We start from the raw sequence: 14,620 nt of genomic DNA on the forward strand, positions 1-14,620 counted from the left end.
CAGAAAGCTGGCTAGGATTGGCAAAATCTCCTGCAGTGATTTCTTTCCTTCGTGGGAAAGGAGAAGGGCGCTTGGGCAGCGGGTGGCACAGGGGTGAAGAGAAGCGGGCGGGGCGCTGCGTTCCCGGAGCGGGTGGGAGAGGGTAGGGTCGGCGGAAGGAACCGAGCCTCCTAGCACCTGCCGGGCAGACTTCGCCGCCATCAGGACGACCTTGTGCGTCAAGCTCAAGTCCCCGAATGTTTGGTCTGCGGCACCAAAGCGCGCTGTGCGGCCTTGGGGCAAGGGTGGGGGAACGGGGCTCGGCGCCAGGGACCGACCCTGCCGGGCTCGCGTCTCCGCTGGCTGATTCCGCCGCCGCCACCAGCCGCCGGGAGCGGGCGGGGCGGGGCTGGGCGGGAGGCGGCCGCGCGCCCGGGCTCCGACCTCTCCAGGACTCGGGGGACGCCGAATCCTCCCCGGACAGGGTCCGAGGGAAAAGCCAGGGTGAGACTGAGAATTCCGTGCAGGGCTCCAGTACGAGGTGGGGCGTGAGTTTACTTGGTTATTTCTCGTGGCTTCCTGGGCTCCCCGAAGGGGACGGCCCCAAACTCCGAGCTCCCCCAGCGCTCACCGTCACAACGACGAACTCTGGCTTTGCGAGGAGCCCCCTGCAGGGGGAGAGCGGATCCTTCCCACCGCGGCCTCCCCGGCTCGGGAAACTGGGTTTCTAGCCCCCAGCGGAGAACTAAAGATGTTTGGGATTGGCTAACTTTTCCTCGCCATCTTTCCGCCTTTCGGAGAGGATTAGGATTTAGGCTACAAAGCCCCGCTTGGCAGGCACGTCACCCTGTCCCTTGAGCAGAGCGGAGACGCGCCCTCCCCTAGCCGGCAGGGTGGTTGACTGTGAGTCGGGAGACAGGCTCGCTGGGCAGGCAAACTTTGCTCTCGTTCTCTCCGGGGACAGCGCCCCCCACCCCCACCCCCACCCCCACCCCCACCCCGTATTCACCTGCGAGAGTAGGAGTCTGGCGCGGGGACCATTTGTCCTCTTTGGCCCCTTGTGGGGTCGAAGTGTGCATGGGATGTAGCCTATGGCCCCACAGCAACACCTACCCTAAACTTTAGGGCTTTTGGGTCGTCTCAAAGTTCAAGCTTCTTAGGAGGAACAAAGACTTTCTAAGGATCTCTTCCCCTTCACCCCTCCCCTCGCGTCACTTTCCTCTCGCCACACGCACTCGGCCCCTTTCTTTCTAAGGCTTGGGGATGAGTCTAAATCATTGTGCTCGCATTTCTTGATAACTGCCCGCTTTGAGCTTTTGTTCTCGTAAGTAGGATTGCACACTGAAAGAGGGGCTGAAGATGAACAGTTTGACCCTTTGGGACAGTTCACGCGGTGGACAGCAGCGGCCCCCGGTCCCCTGCTCACTGATGCTATTCACACGCTGCCCTCCCCCTCCGCGCAGCATTTCAGCCCCGGTTCATCTGGACAATCTTTTAGACCACACAAGTGCCTCTTGAATTTATTTAAGTTAAAAGAGTGCCAGAAGACTCCAGCTAAGGATATTTGGTGTTGGTCACGTCTTTGCAAATCTGAGTACAAATCGAAATTGCTTTCTTTCAGCAAAACCGAGCAAAATGCTGAACAAACAGATTTCTGCAACTGGCCGTGAACGGTTGGTTTCTGGATCACACCAGCGTTGTTATTTTGTTCTTAGGGTTGTTTCTTTTTTGAGGTAATACTCTTCATGGTGAGAAATATTTCCAGAAGCGTTCTGCTATCAAGAGTGACGCTTCAATACACACAACCAAAATTCCAGAATTCCAAGATGACAGAGAGGGTGGTTTTTTTAAATGCCTGTACTTTGCACAGTAATCTAGCATACACTCCAAGAAGCCCTTATTTTAAAAATAAAATTCTATAAACTCCATGATATCTTTATATTTACATAGAGATTGACGTGTCAATGTTAGAATGTGTTCACAACCTTAAGTTTCTTGGCATACTTTTTCCTTTTGAAGGAAATTTCTGGAATCAGGAATGTGCAATTTACCCTGATAATATTTTACCATTACTAAATATCTGCACAGGATACACTTAAATACGCATTATTAAATCCTCACTCACAGGCAGCCTAGAAGGTCTGGGTTTTGACAAAGGAAAGTGTGTACCCTTTCAATGCATCATAAAAACATAAAATCTTGGGAGAACATAAAAACTGGGGAGTCAGAGGCCCAAATACTGTTAACAATCAACTAAAGAAATCCATTGTGTGTTTGACGAGCACTGAGCATTAGCCCCAGCTTGATCTTGGTGTTTGTTCAGGGTTATACAAAGCTCATCAGGTTTTCCTTTAAGCCTCGACTTAACTGGATTCCAATTCTGTTCCTCCTCCAAATATATTTTATCATCAAATCAAGCCGGCACTTCCTAGCCAAACCAAAATTTTGAAACCACCTGTCCGAAGAGGTCAGTCTGTGCTGATGCTAACAGAAACCCTCCTTTGTTTTCTATTACACTAATCTATTGGCCTGTCTTTCTTTGCAGGCTCCTCCTGCAGTGAGATGTAGTTATCTAAAGACTGATACCCCACGGCTCCTGCCATCAGTCCAGTACTTATTTTTAGCAGTCTTTGATCCTTTCCTCAGAACCCAGTCTTCTCATCCTCTGTTTCATTCAAATTAACACAAAAATCCTGCATCCACTCCCACATGTTCCTCAGTCTGTACCAGGCTAGCCAAGGCCTTGGAGGGTTTTCTTTTAGGGGATCGTGAAGAGTATTTACTTGTTTGTTTGTATCAGTGGCCACCACCTATAAAATAATGCTAATGGGTCCATGCAACCAAGGAAAGCAGTTCTGGTGTCTGTCACTACTGAGCAAACTCTTGTATTAATTTCTGATTCTGCAGGTTCATGACACAGAGACAGAGACCCAAAGAAGTGGGAGCAAGGCAGATGCTGCATTCCAGAGAGACTGTCTCTTCTTTCTTTTGAAATTTCTGCACCACTAACAAATGAAATCAAGCTGTTCTGAGAGGATTGAGGAGGGAACTGGGGAAATAATGCTTTTAAATTTAGCGAATTTATTTTAAAAGGGGAGGAGATGCAAAACACAAATATCAAGTAGCAAAGTGAAAATCGTGGAGGAAAGTCTGGAGGTTGGAGAGCAGAGGCGGGTGACAGTCTCACAGGGTTTAATTTCCATTTTCTTTACTTTGTGCCTTGCGATCCTGCACGTTACCTCTCTGCAGAAAACATTAAAGCCATGCCAGAACACTAACAACCACTTTCGTCGTCCTCTTCTCTGAAATACAACTTGTTTCCAATTCCTACAAACCGGATGAGACAGAGAGCTGCACACAATGTTCTTTTTCTCTTTCAACTCCTAATATTCCACTTGCGCCTTGCTTAAACTTAATTTGCAAACAGGATCTCAAGGGACCCTCTCCAGTCTGCTGGAGTTCAGATCCATCCCCACTACTCACGCACGGTCTAACTCTCGGCCCAGCACATACTTCTGGGGGCTCTGGTTCCATCTTTGGGGAAAGTCAGCCACGTCGAGAAGACGGTGGGCGTGAGCGTGGGGAGGAGAGAGGGAGGGCGGACGTGCAGTTCAGAACAAGTTTCCTCTCAAGTCCGGTAGCCCTTCAGCTTTTTTCCTATTGAAAAGCCGGAGAACCGGGAGGACCGGCAGCATGTCCCTACAACGCCGCCCAGCGCGGAGCAGAGGTCACGGAAATGTCAGCACAGCTCCTTCACTCACCGGAGCTGCAAGTCGCCCGCTGCTCCTGCTTTGCTCGCCGCCGCCCACGCGGGAAGTCCCTGCCTACCACGCTCTGCCGTAAACTGGGGTTAACCCGGGGAAAATACCACCAGTGTCAGTGCCCGGGGCCTCAGTTTATCACAGGTAAATTGAGGAGGTCCCTTTCAACTCTAACATGTGAGTGCTTTTATTCTCACAGCCTCTAAAGGCCCTTCAACTGCCCTCACCCCATCTCCTCGTCCAAGAGACGCCTCTGTGAATCCGCCAACGTCCTCTCCCTTCACCCTCTCCCGTTAGTCTCCCTCGAACCCAAACACGCTTGCCCAGGGTGTACCCACCGCTCCGCACCCACACCCCAGTCCTCCCTTAACCGAATGAAAGCGTTTTAAAATCGTTTACTATTTGAGACAGCTCCTAAGAGGCTTTGCCAAGAGACGCCCGGCAGCACCAGAGGTCTGCTGTCCCCGGGATGCTGACCCCCATTAACTAATTCCTCGGATCCCGACGTCCGGGAGCGAGGGGGACCGGCAGCGCCGGGTGCAGTGCATGCGCGCGCGCCGGGCGGGGTGGGGTGCGGCCACAAGGACGGGGGCGGGGGCGGTCGCCTCGGTCTCCCCACCCGCCCCCAGCGCCCCGGCCCCTAATGAGCCGCTGAAAGGGAGCGGGCTCCGGTGCGCGTGGCTCGCAGGCCTCCCGGAGTCCGGGGCGCCCTGATTGGCCAGCTGCGCCTCGCGACCTCCATTCATTAATAAATTAGCGGCACGCTCCAGCCGAGCGCGAGCCACCAATCACAATGGGCAGCGGCGGCGACAACAGCCGCAGCTTGAGCCGATGCCGCCGCCAGGGCTTCTGCCGCTGCGACCGCAGCCTCGAGCTCCAACAGGAGCTTTAGAACCATTTTATGCTGATTAGATAAAGGGGGGAAAGAGAGGCGGGGGCGATGGGAGGAGGATGGATGGCAGGGCCAGGGGAGGGGGGACGTGGGTGAAGAAAGAGAAAGAAATGAATGATGATAATGCAATGAAAAGAGTAAGCCGGGGGAGGGAAAAGCGGGGGAGAAGGGGAGCGGCACAGGGGGGAGGAGGAGGCGGCAGCCGGGGGTGGGGGGAGCTGGGGGCCCCGGGGGCAGAGCTGATTGTTTTCTTGGTGGTATATAAGGGGTTTTAAGGAGAGTCGTGTGCCAGACACGCAGCCACTGAACCACAAGCAGCTTCGCTTTAACTGGAGTGCCCGGGAGTCGCGTGCCAGGAGCCGCACGGCCTGGGACTGACTGACAGACAGACACGCACCACCACCACAACACACGAGACCCAGGCGGGTCGCCGTGGCCGCCGGGGCTCTTGGCAGACTCGCGGGTCGGAGGGCCCCCGCGGCGCCGCGCCGCAGTAGCGCCAGGCCCGCTGCTGCCCGGCGGGGAGAAGGAGGCTGCGCGGCGCCCCCGGCTGCGCGCAGAAGCGCCGCGCTCGCCCCAGCAGCAGCGACGCCGAGGCGCACTGAGAGCGCGAACTAAGTAAGTTCCCGGCTGCGGCTGCCAACCTGGAAGGGTGTTTCCCGCACTCTGTCCCAACACCTCCGATCGCCCTTGGCTCGCGCAGAATCTTTGTCACCGGGCCGCAGTCCCTTCCCGGGCGGGAACACAGCCGCCAGGGCGGCGCGCAGAGTGCGGGACCCGGCTGGCTGGCAGCGGGGTCACAGCCACAGCCGGGGGCGCTCCTGAGCTCGGAGAGCAGGGGTGGGGGTTCCTTCCTAACTGTTCTTCCTTGGCGAGGTTCCGAGCCAGTCCTTTCGGGCGCCTTCGGGAGAACGTCCCGGTGACACCAACAAGGCGCCTCTGCGTCTATACTGACACCTCGTTTGGTTCTTTCTCCCTCCCTGCTTCTTCGGTAGGATGTTCGTCAAATCCGAGACCTTGGAGTTGAAGGAGGAGGAGGACGTGCTGGTGCTGCTCGGCTCGGCCTCCCCAGCCTCGGCGGCCCTGACCCCGCTGTCGTCCAGCGCCGACGAGGAGGAGGAGGAGGAGCGCGGCGCGGCGGGCGGCGCGCGGCGGCAGCGAGGGGCGGAGGCCGGGCCCCGGGCGCGGGGCGGCTCGCCCGCCGGAGCCGAGGGCTGCCGGCCCGCGCGGCTGCTGGGTCTGGTGCACGAGTGCAAGCGGCGCCCCTCCAGGGCGCGGGCCGTCTCCCGCGGCGCCAAGACGGCCGAGACCGTGCAGCGCATCAAGAAGACGCGGAGGCTGAAGGCCAACAACCGCGAGCGCAACCGCATGCACAACCTCAACGCGGCGCTGGACGCGCTGCGGGAGGTGCTCCCCACCTTCCCCGAGGACGCCAAGCTCACCAAGATAGAGACCCTGCGCTTCGCCCACAACTACATCTGGGCGCTCACCGAGACCCTGCGCCTGGCCGACCACTGCGGGGGCGCCGGCGCAGGCCTGCCGGGGGCGCTCTTCTCCGAGGCCGTGTTGCTGAGCCCGGGAGGGGCGAGCGCCGCCGTGAGCAGCAGCGGAGACAGCCCGTCACCTGCCTCCACGTGGAGCTGCACCAACAGCCCCGCGCCGTCCTCCTCCGCGTCCTCCAACTCCACCTCCCCCTACAGCTGCACTTTATCTCCCGCCAGCCCCGCGGGTTCCGAGATGGACTTTTGGCAGCCCCCGCCTCCCGACAAGCACCGCTACGCACCTCACCTCCCCATAGTCCGGGACTGTATCTAAAGCCGCCATCTCTGCTACCCGGGCCAGGCCTTAGTGGGTTTCCTTTCCTGTCCCCGACCCAGCCCTCCTTCCACCCACCCCTCTCCTGCCCCCACTTTCCACGCCCTGGAAACCATCTCACTTCACAGAGCAGATGTAGCCGTTCTGATTCCTCGGTTGTTGCCTTCCTTGGCTAAGGGTTTCCTTCCTTCAGACGGGCTCTAATTTATTGAAGGCGTGATGGAGCTTATTGTCAAAGAGGATGGTGGAGTTTGGGGGGCGCTTCTTACGGCTAAAAGGATGCTGGGAAGAGATGAAGGTGGCATGTCTGAAGAGTTTGCAGAGGGGCCTGACGTTCCTCGCCTCTCTCTGTAACGCCAGAGGACTCGGAGCAGTTCGTGTGAATCTCCCAGGGGGAATGCAACTGGTTCCTGTGATCTCTCCAACTTTGCTTCTACATAGAGATGTTAATGTCGAGTAGAAAGAAATGTTATCTTAGCATCTGAATGATTTTATCGGTAATAATATTATCCACAGATTTGCAATGGCTGGCATCTGCTTTCTTCCCATTGCTGTCTGCGGGCTGTGGGAATTTCACCTGTCAAACCAAACTTGCCTCTGATGTGCACTTTGTTCTGTTTCCCAGATTCGTCACAATGCCTATTGTCCCGTCCTTCTCTTTCCTTTTTCTTCTCCATTTTGCCATCTGTCTCTTATGATTTATAAGGGGAAAAAGTTGTTTTGTTAGAGGACCAGGTTAGAAGTCATTGTATAATTTGTAGGCTTTGTAATGACTGAATGCAAGCGTGGAAATTTAGGCTGAACTCTCTATCAAAAGGAAAAATGTGGAGGAAAAGGGAAAAATCAGGAGGGAGGATTGCTTCATGCATTATTTATCTCGACCTTTTAGGGGAGAAGGAACTTCCCCATTCTTTCAAGGGACTAAAAATAAATCAACAGACTGAGAACCTAAGCAGACACGGAGCATTATTGGGATCAGCCACACACGTGTTCCTTTCTATTTATTATAAAGAAAATTTCATGGGAAAAATATGTATTTTTTGTATATTCCACAGAGTTTATTCTAGTATGTATTTACGTCTTGGAGAACAAGAAAATTGCTCTTGTGATTAAACTATAAATAAAATATCTAATTTTCATAACTTTTGTATGTTGTATTAAAACTTTTTCCTACTTATATGGTTTTAGAAAAATGAGTTGTGTTTTTCTGAAATTATCCCTCTATCAGATTGAATAGAGTCCTTGTACTTTTCACCAACATCTATGTGTAGAATTTCACTGACACATAAGGTCAAAGAAATCACAAGAAGCAGAATCATACCTGAGACACAAACACTGACATAAGAGTGTAACCCTCAATACAAACCAAACTTGGTTTTTAAGAAATCAATTTCTCAGCAAATAAGATTAGTATAAAAAAAAGAGAGGGAGATTTTAATGATAATTAAGTTGCGATAAGCTCCAAAGTTCAGAAACCCTGATTTTAGAAAATAATGAAGTTGAAATTTCTTGGAGTGTGTAGAAATTTGGTTCTTATGCTTCTTTGAACTTCTTACTCCCTTAAACTGACCAGATTGGATAGTCATCACTAAGGGCCCCTTCCAGCTCTAACATGTGTGATGTCACTGAGGGCTCATAAATTCATCATTGGAAGCTGATTTTGTATCAGCTATTCTAACAAGTTTGTTGTTTGAAAAGCACAATCCCAGAGGAAGAAAATATTCAGAGGGAGCTGGAATAAAATAGTATCTGAAAGAAATAGCTCAGCTTTCCAATTTTGTCAAAATAATTACATAGAACTTCAAAGAAAAAGTGAAAATGGTTTCCTAATCTTCAAGATACATAACTCTAACTTGCACCTCAATCTCCAAGGCAGAAATGAGTGACATCTGACTGGCCTTGGGTGAAGACGACCAAGTGAAGCTTGACCACGTCCTAGGTCTAAGCCCCTTGGAGGGGGGCATGGATTTCACTTCTCATACCAAGTTTAAAACTCTCATGCTACAATTGCTTTGCTTGCTGGCTTGGCTTTTTTAAACACTAGAAACATAAATGTGAATATAGGAGAAATACCACTTTCTTCTAGTGATGACGATGCTGATGATATACGGCTCTTCTTTGGGAAACTTGCGAAGTCGCAGTCCACGGCACAGGTCTGTGGAGGCAAACCCTCAGGTGCTCTTCCAAGACTACGGGAAACCTCCTCATTTGGTGAGGCGATCGCGTAAACAGGTGACCCTAATGGCCTAGTTAGGCATGGATGTGGAGATGGTCCAATGATCACAGCTTTGAGTAAGGGTATACAGCTAACGACTTAACCCACAACCTAGCTAAATCTCGCAGCCACCCCTACAGTTTCTCCCGGTCTCTGGGCAGGCGCTGGTAGGTCCCCCTACACATCAGCACCACGTCATACATGGCAGGAATTCCGTCTATCATCTGTGATCTACACTCAGGCTTTGCCGACTCCATCTACAGCAGACCTTATTTTACACTAAATTGACGCAATTATTTTTTATGGCATCTTATCTCTTTAAGCGGTTAAGAATGTTTTTTCTGCCTGACTTCGCGCTGGGAATTGTCCTCCCCACCCCACGGCAACCTCCACAGCCTGTGGGCCGGGGCCCTGTCGTCCTCTTCCCTCCCCCGCCATAATGAAAACTACAGGGCGAGGCCACAGCTTCTGCAGGGGGGGCGACAGTCGCTCTTCGTCTTCATCCGCTTCCCTTCCCACCCAGTGCCCGCGCGGGGAGGGGCCGGGCTGTCTGCACCAAGCCGGCTCGTGCGCGACTGAGCCAAGCCACTCGGTTTCTGGCAGCTCTCTGATGAAAAAGTTTCAAACAAGGCCCTGGAGATGTTCTTCCCATGACACTTCACAGCGCCAGAGTTTCTAGATCTTTCCAGCGCTGGAAAGGTGCGCAGGTGGGTCCTGTCCTGGTTAGAGACGCGGCCTCGGCGCCGCCAGGGCCCGGGCGCTGGTTGTATACATTGGTTCTGCACTGCCCAGGCCTTGCTAAGGCTTCTTTTCCCCTCTCCAGATTTTAAAGAAGTCCATTTGAGGGTCAACAAGCGGCGGGCAGCAGAGAGGCGGGCTGCCGACCGCGGGGCGCGCCGCGCGCCCGGCCCCGGCCCAGCCGAGTCGGGGCAGGAGATGGGTGGCGAGGGCGAGGGCATGGGAAGGCCGGGATTGAGCCCATTATCCGTGCAGGGCATCCAGGCCCAAGGCCCGCTCCAGCCGCGCCACGCTGAGGTCCGGGGCGCAGGGGCTCCGGGCTGCCTCCCGCCGGGGGCACCCCCTGCATCGCACAGCCTTGGGCAGGTTGTGACTCTGGGCACCGACACCTGGAACGCGTTAAAAGCGCCTCCTCCTCATCCCACCCTCCCCCCGCCCCGGGCTCCAGGCGAGCTTTGAATGTATTAATTAAATAAAGCGGGCAGTCCCTGAATCGCGCCAATGCAGGGCGCTCCCGGGAGCGTGAAAGTCCCGGCCTTCGAATCCGCAAAAGAAAATGTGTGAAAAGAGAATTAGTGAAATTAGGTTAGACCAATAAAACGTGAGGGCTCCTCAGCCCCTCCCGCTCCCCCAGCCCGGGGCTAGAAGGGCTATCTGGTCTGATCTATTGTTTCCCGCCCTGGCAGGGGGCTCATTGTGTGATAAATAATTCCCCTCCATTTTATTCCTAAAAAAAATGGGTATTTGCATAATCACTGCTTTGATGTGGCCAGAAATCGGAGGCTTGGTGTCCCCAAGTCCGCTATTGGTAGCGAAGCAACAAAGCTCTAACCAGATCTTTCACTTCGCGGATAGTGTGGGGCAGATTGTCCGAAACGGCGGCGTTAAGCTGCTGCCTCCTTTTTTTAAGGATCCACTTTTAATGATTAAACTTAAGGAATGTCCCAAAAAAGGAGGGAGGGGGTGAAAGACGAGGTTCTCACCCCGCTCCACCTCTCCCTGTCCTTCAGGACTCATTGTTCACGGCAGTTTCTCTTCCAAAGCCCCCGGGGCGGGCGGGGGGGCGCTGCGCCTCCCTCGAGGCCTCCCCACGTGGCTCGCAGTGGGCCCCGGCAGGGGTCCGCCCGGCCCGGGAGGGGGCGAGGGCTGCAGGAGTGGTCCTCTTCGGGCCCCCCGCCCCTCCGCACCTCGTTTTTCTTTTCCCCGTTTTGTTTATCTAGCCTGGATGGGTTCGTCTTATGGAAGAGGACGCCTAAGTGAGCTACTCTTTGGTCCCCGAGTGGAATCCGGGTGCGGGGGGGGGGTCTTTGGGAACGCATCCTGGGGGCAGTTTCAGAAGGTTCCCGATACGAGAGAGGAGCAAAGAAATTCAGTCATCCGGAAAGCAGAAGGGGAAAGCCAGTGTGGCCGGAGCTATTATTTCCCTGCAAGGTGGCGTGAGTCGGGAGGATGGAGTGGGAAAGAATCCTGATGGTGTGTGCGCTACAACAAACGACTTTTTTTTCTCCGGGTGCCAGGGTGGCGGGAGGAGGGAGGGCGGTGGGAGTGCTCCTGTCTGCTCTCACTCGCACTGGGCGTCTCCAGCCACTCAAGCGCGAAGAGGGGAAAGTCAACTTGGATTATTGACTATGAACGACACGTGAAAGGCCGGGGCTTCCTGAGGACCCCGACAGGCGCCTGCTCCGTGCTCCAGCTGGGTAGACCTCCCTTGCGGGAGAGACGCAGGGATCCCGGAGGGCTGGAGGCGGGGAGATGCCGGCGGGAAAGGAGGAGGATGGGAGAAGCACCTGCCGGTCCAGAGCCGCGTTCCTTCTCCCGCTCCCTTGCCCCCGCATCTCGCCGAGCTGACCCCCGGCCATTCTTCAGGTGTGCCACCAGCTTTTGGATCAGAGAGCTTCAACAGTGATCAGCTCATTATCAATTCCCTTTTTACTTATCTTTTCCTTTTGCTTTTCAAGGCTGTAACTGCATAAGCATTAGGTTTTCTTCACGTCAAGTTTGTCACAAAAGTCCTATTTCTTATAAAAGGACTTGGGATCCCAGATTCCTCCCAGTGGAAGCGTGCTTTCCAATTGGGGTTGGACTTTGCGGGCCGCGCTTTAGATTCACGTTACTTAGTAGACACTGAATTCCAGGGATGTAGGAAATCATGAGGCAAAAGTTAAAGTTATAAAAGTTAAAATTATTTCAAAGGACACATCTCCAAGAGAGGCTGTTTGGACTGAAGCTGGCCTTTCAAAGATTCAACAACGTGTGTGTATCTTCCTGATCTTCTCGAATTGTAGAGCCGACTGTGTCACCAGTGTTCTCTTCCTTTCTCCTTCCTTTCTAACGATTCCATCATCACCTTCTCTTTGTTCTCTTCACTCCAGTACCTGGAGGCATACCTGCGCGCATTAAACAATGGAGCAAAGAACCAAAACCTTTCACCTAGTTTATTTGATCCAGCAACAATTTGTGATAGTGCTGAAGTCCATGTAAAATGGAAATAGGCACCTTCAAAATAAGCAGAGAGAACTGGGGGCTGGTTTCCATGGCAGCAGCTTGCAATAAAGCCTAATTCCTTGTGACAAAGAGGTCATCTTCCTTTTCAAATGTGTTTATGATCCCTTTGTGCATTGTATTTTGGCATAAAAGCCCCTCTACACTGTCAGGGCTCCCGGGGCAACTCTATGACTCTCGAGGGGGTTTATTGCCTCCTTGGTATAAGCATAGCAGAAAGAAGCCGAACTAGTGCCAGGGTGACAAAAGAGTAACCCCAAGGGCTTGCCATTGCTTTCTTTCTGCAATACATAAATCTTGCTTTGCATTGAAATAATTAAAAAATGAGGGATTCTGGGATAACTTTAATTTGATTTTGTGTTTTTTCAACCTTTTACATCTACGGAAACAACCACATGCAAACAAATACAAGAAAATTGATTCAATGGGAGGATATACTTAATTTATTTTCTTGCCTTACTTTCCAGATAATTTTGGAAAAGAAATCAAATGAAGTAAACTTTGAACATGCCTTTGAAAATATATGGAGGAAAGTCTAACCATAAACTTTAGGAAAGTGTTGTGTTAATGCATTAATACTTCTTTCATATCATGGTACCTAAAATATGATGAAAAATATTTTTTTGAATCAAACCTAGCTAAGCTAATAATATTTTCCTTAGCTCTTAGAATTGCTGTGGCAGCAGCTTGGAAATAGATAAGAAAACATAATTTGCTGGGAGAGCAGTAAAGCAAATCAAAAGTTCTGAGTTCAAGTCCAGTGTTTTCCATAAATTAGATGGAAATAATTTCACCATGTCTGCATGACAGCAGCCGTGTGCACAGACAGGCCTTTCCAGTGGAACGCTCCTTGGCCTCTGCAAAGGAAACTCGTGCCATTTTCAGTGGACCTAGGACAGCCCATCTGACAACATCTCAGTCTGGGAAGTATCAGACTGTAGTGGAAAACGAGTTTTATTTTTCTGTGAGCAAGTAATTTAAAAAGGGTTTCAGTTCTACTTGAATGAAACTGTTTTGGAATCTTAGACTCTTCTTCTCTCCTACACTGGGGAGAGTTTTCTGCACTTCCTAGAGTTTTTTCAGAGCAAAATGGTCTAACCTACAGAAGGTGAAGGCACTCATCAGTGGGACACACCTCACCTTCCTGTCCCTCTGATCTCTTGGACACTCCTGTCTTCCATGACAACATGTATATGATGGTAATGCCAATAATCCATTACAAAGCAGGCTGGAGCAAATCCTTATGGTGGCAGCTTCTGGTCAGAGCTCTCCAGATAACTGCTATTTCTGTATCTTTTCATCTGGAAGAGACCAAAGTTCAATTTTCTTCAATAGCTCCCTTTTCCTACCACAGCTAAATAAGTGATGTTACGACATCTTTGATAAGGGACTAGAAGGAAAGCATTCATAAACATTAGACTTCTCAACCTTTTTGTATTCATGGCACACTTTCGAATTTTAGAAATTTTGTTAGTGTATTTGAAGGGATTAGGAGTCTCAAAGTGGTCTTCAGCAAGGCAGTTACGAGGACACCACACAGTCTCCTCACTGTGTAGCACCGAACCTGTAACACTCGGTCATCAGCTGTTGTGCTTCAGCATTGTATCATTGAGTAGAACTATTTCTTGTCTGGACGGTGCCTCCCATATCCACTAGACAGTATTCCTGCGTGTTCCAGCAAACATAATTTCTTTGGTACTATCCTTACACAACACTGCAACTCTTATTCAAAGCCTGTTATTTCATTTCATTCCATCTGACAAAGCCCTTCTGCTGGACATTGAGGAGGATGTCCCTAGATGCCACCAATATCTGATGTTATAACCATTCTTGGCATGCTCAGTCCCCTTACAATTGGGTAGGGCCCCATCTGCTGTCTATCTTCTTCTTGTCTTAAGATGGTGAGGCCAAAATATTAAAGCTGGTTGGGCTTCTGAGTGACCATACAAACAGCAGTGGTCCTACTGAGTCACCTAAGCTCACAGTCTATGTTGCATGAGGGAGAAAAAAACGTATGAATTAAAAGCCACTAAAACTCAGTGGTTGTTATTGCATCATTGCAGCCTATTCTGATTAATATAGATGTATATTTATTTGAGGATTGTATAACTTATTTATAGCAAAAAAAAAAAAAAAAAAGTCTTCTTGACCGAAACTTGGTGGCTTACCTCTGAAGAGTTTGAAGATTGTATTGTAAAAGCCATTTTTATTTTTGGCCATGCAAGAAAGCTTTAATACTGCGAAGTCTATAGCTATCCTCAAAGCAATTTTTAAAAATTGTCAGGGCCAGCCCAGTGGCGCAGCAGTTAAGTGCGCACGTTCTGCTTCAGCGGCCCAACTTTCGCTGATTCGGATTCCGGGTGCGGACATGGCACCGCTTGGCAAGCCATGCTGTGGTAGGCGTGCCACATATAAAGTAGAGGAAGATGGGCATGGATGTTAGCTCAGGGCCAGTCTTCCCCAGCAAAAAGAGGAGGATTGGCAGCAGATGTTAGCTCAGGGCTAATCTTCCTCAAGAAAAAAAAATTGTCTTAACCGTTTTTAAGTGTGCAGTTCAGCAGTGTTAAGTATATTCACATTGTTGTACAACGGATCTCCAGAACGTTTTCATCTTGCAAAACTGAAACTCTATACACATCAGACAACAACTCCCGTTTCCCCTCCCCCACAGCCTCTGGGAACCACTGCTCTTTCTGTTTCTATGAGTTTGACTGCTTT

General features: G+C 51.3%; 1 protein-coding gene across 1 annotated transcript; it reads left to right on the forward strand.

The window, feature by feature from the left end:
• Positions 1-5,255: 5,255 nt before the first annotated feature.
• NEUROG2 (neurogenin 2) lies at positions 5,256-7,528 on the forward strand. The gene has a single exon (XM_070609373.1). The coding sequence runs from the start codon at positions 5,629-5,631 to the stop codon at positions 6,445-6,447; it is 819 nt and encodes a 272-aa protein (XP_070465474.1). The 5' UTR covers positions 5,256-5,628; the 3' UTR covers positions 6,448-7,528.
• The last annotated feature ends 7,092 nt before the right edge of the window (positions 7,529-14,620 follow it).

Source organism: Equus przewalskii, chromosome 2 (assembly GCF_037783145.1).
Source record: "Equus przewalskii isolate Varuska chromosome 2, EquPr2, whole genome shotgun sequence".
NCBI classification, from domain to species: Eukaryota; Metazoa; Chordata; class Mammalia; order Perissodactyla; family Equidae; genus Equus; species Equus przewalskii.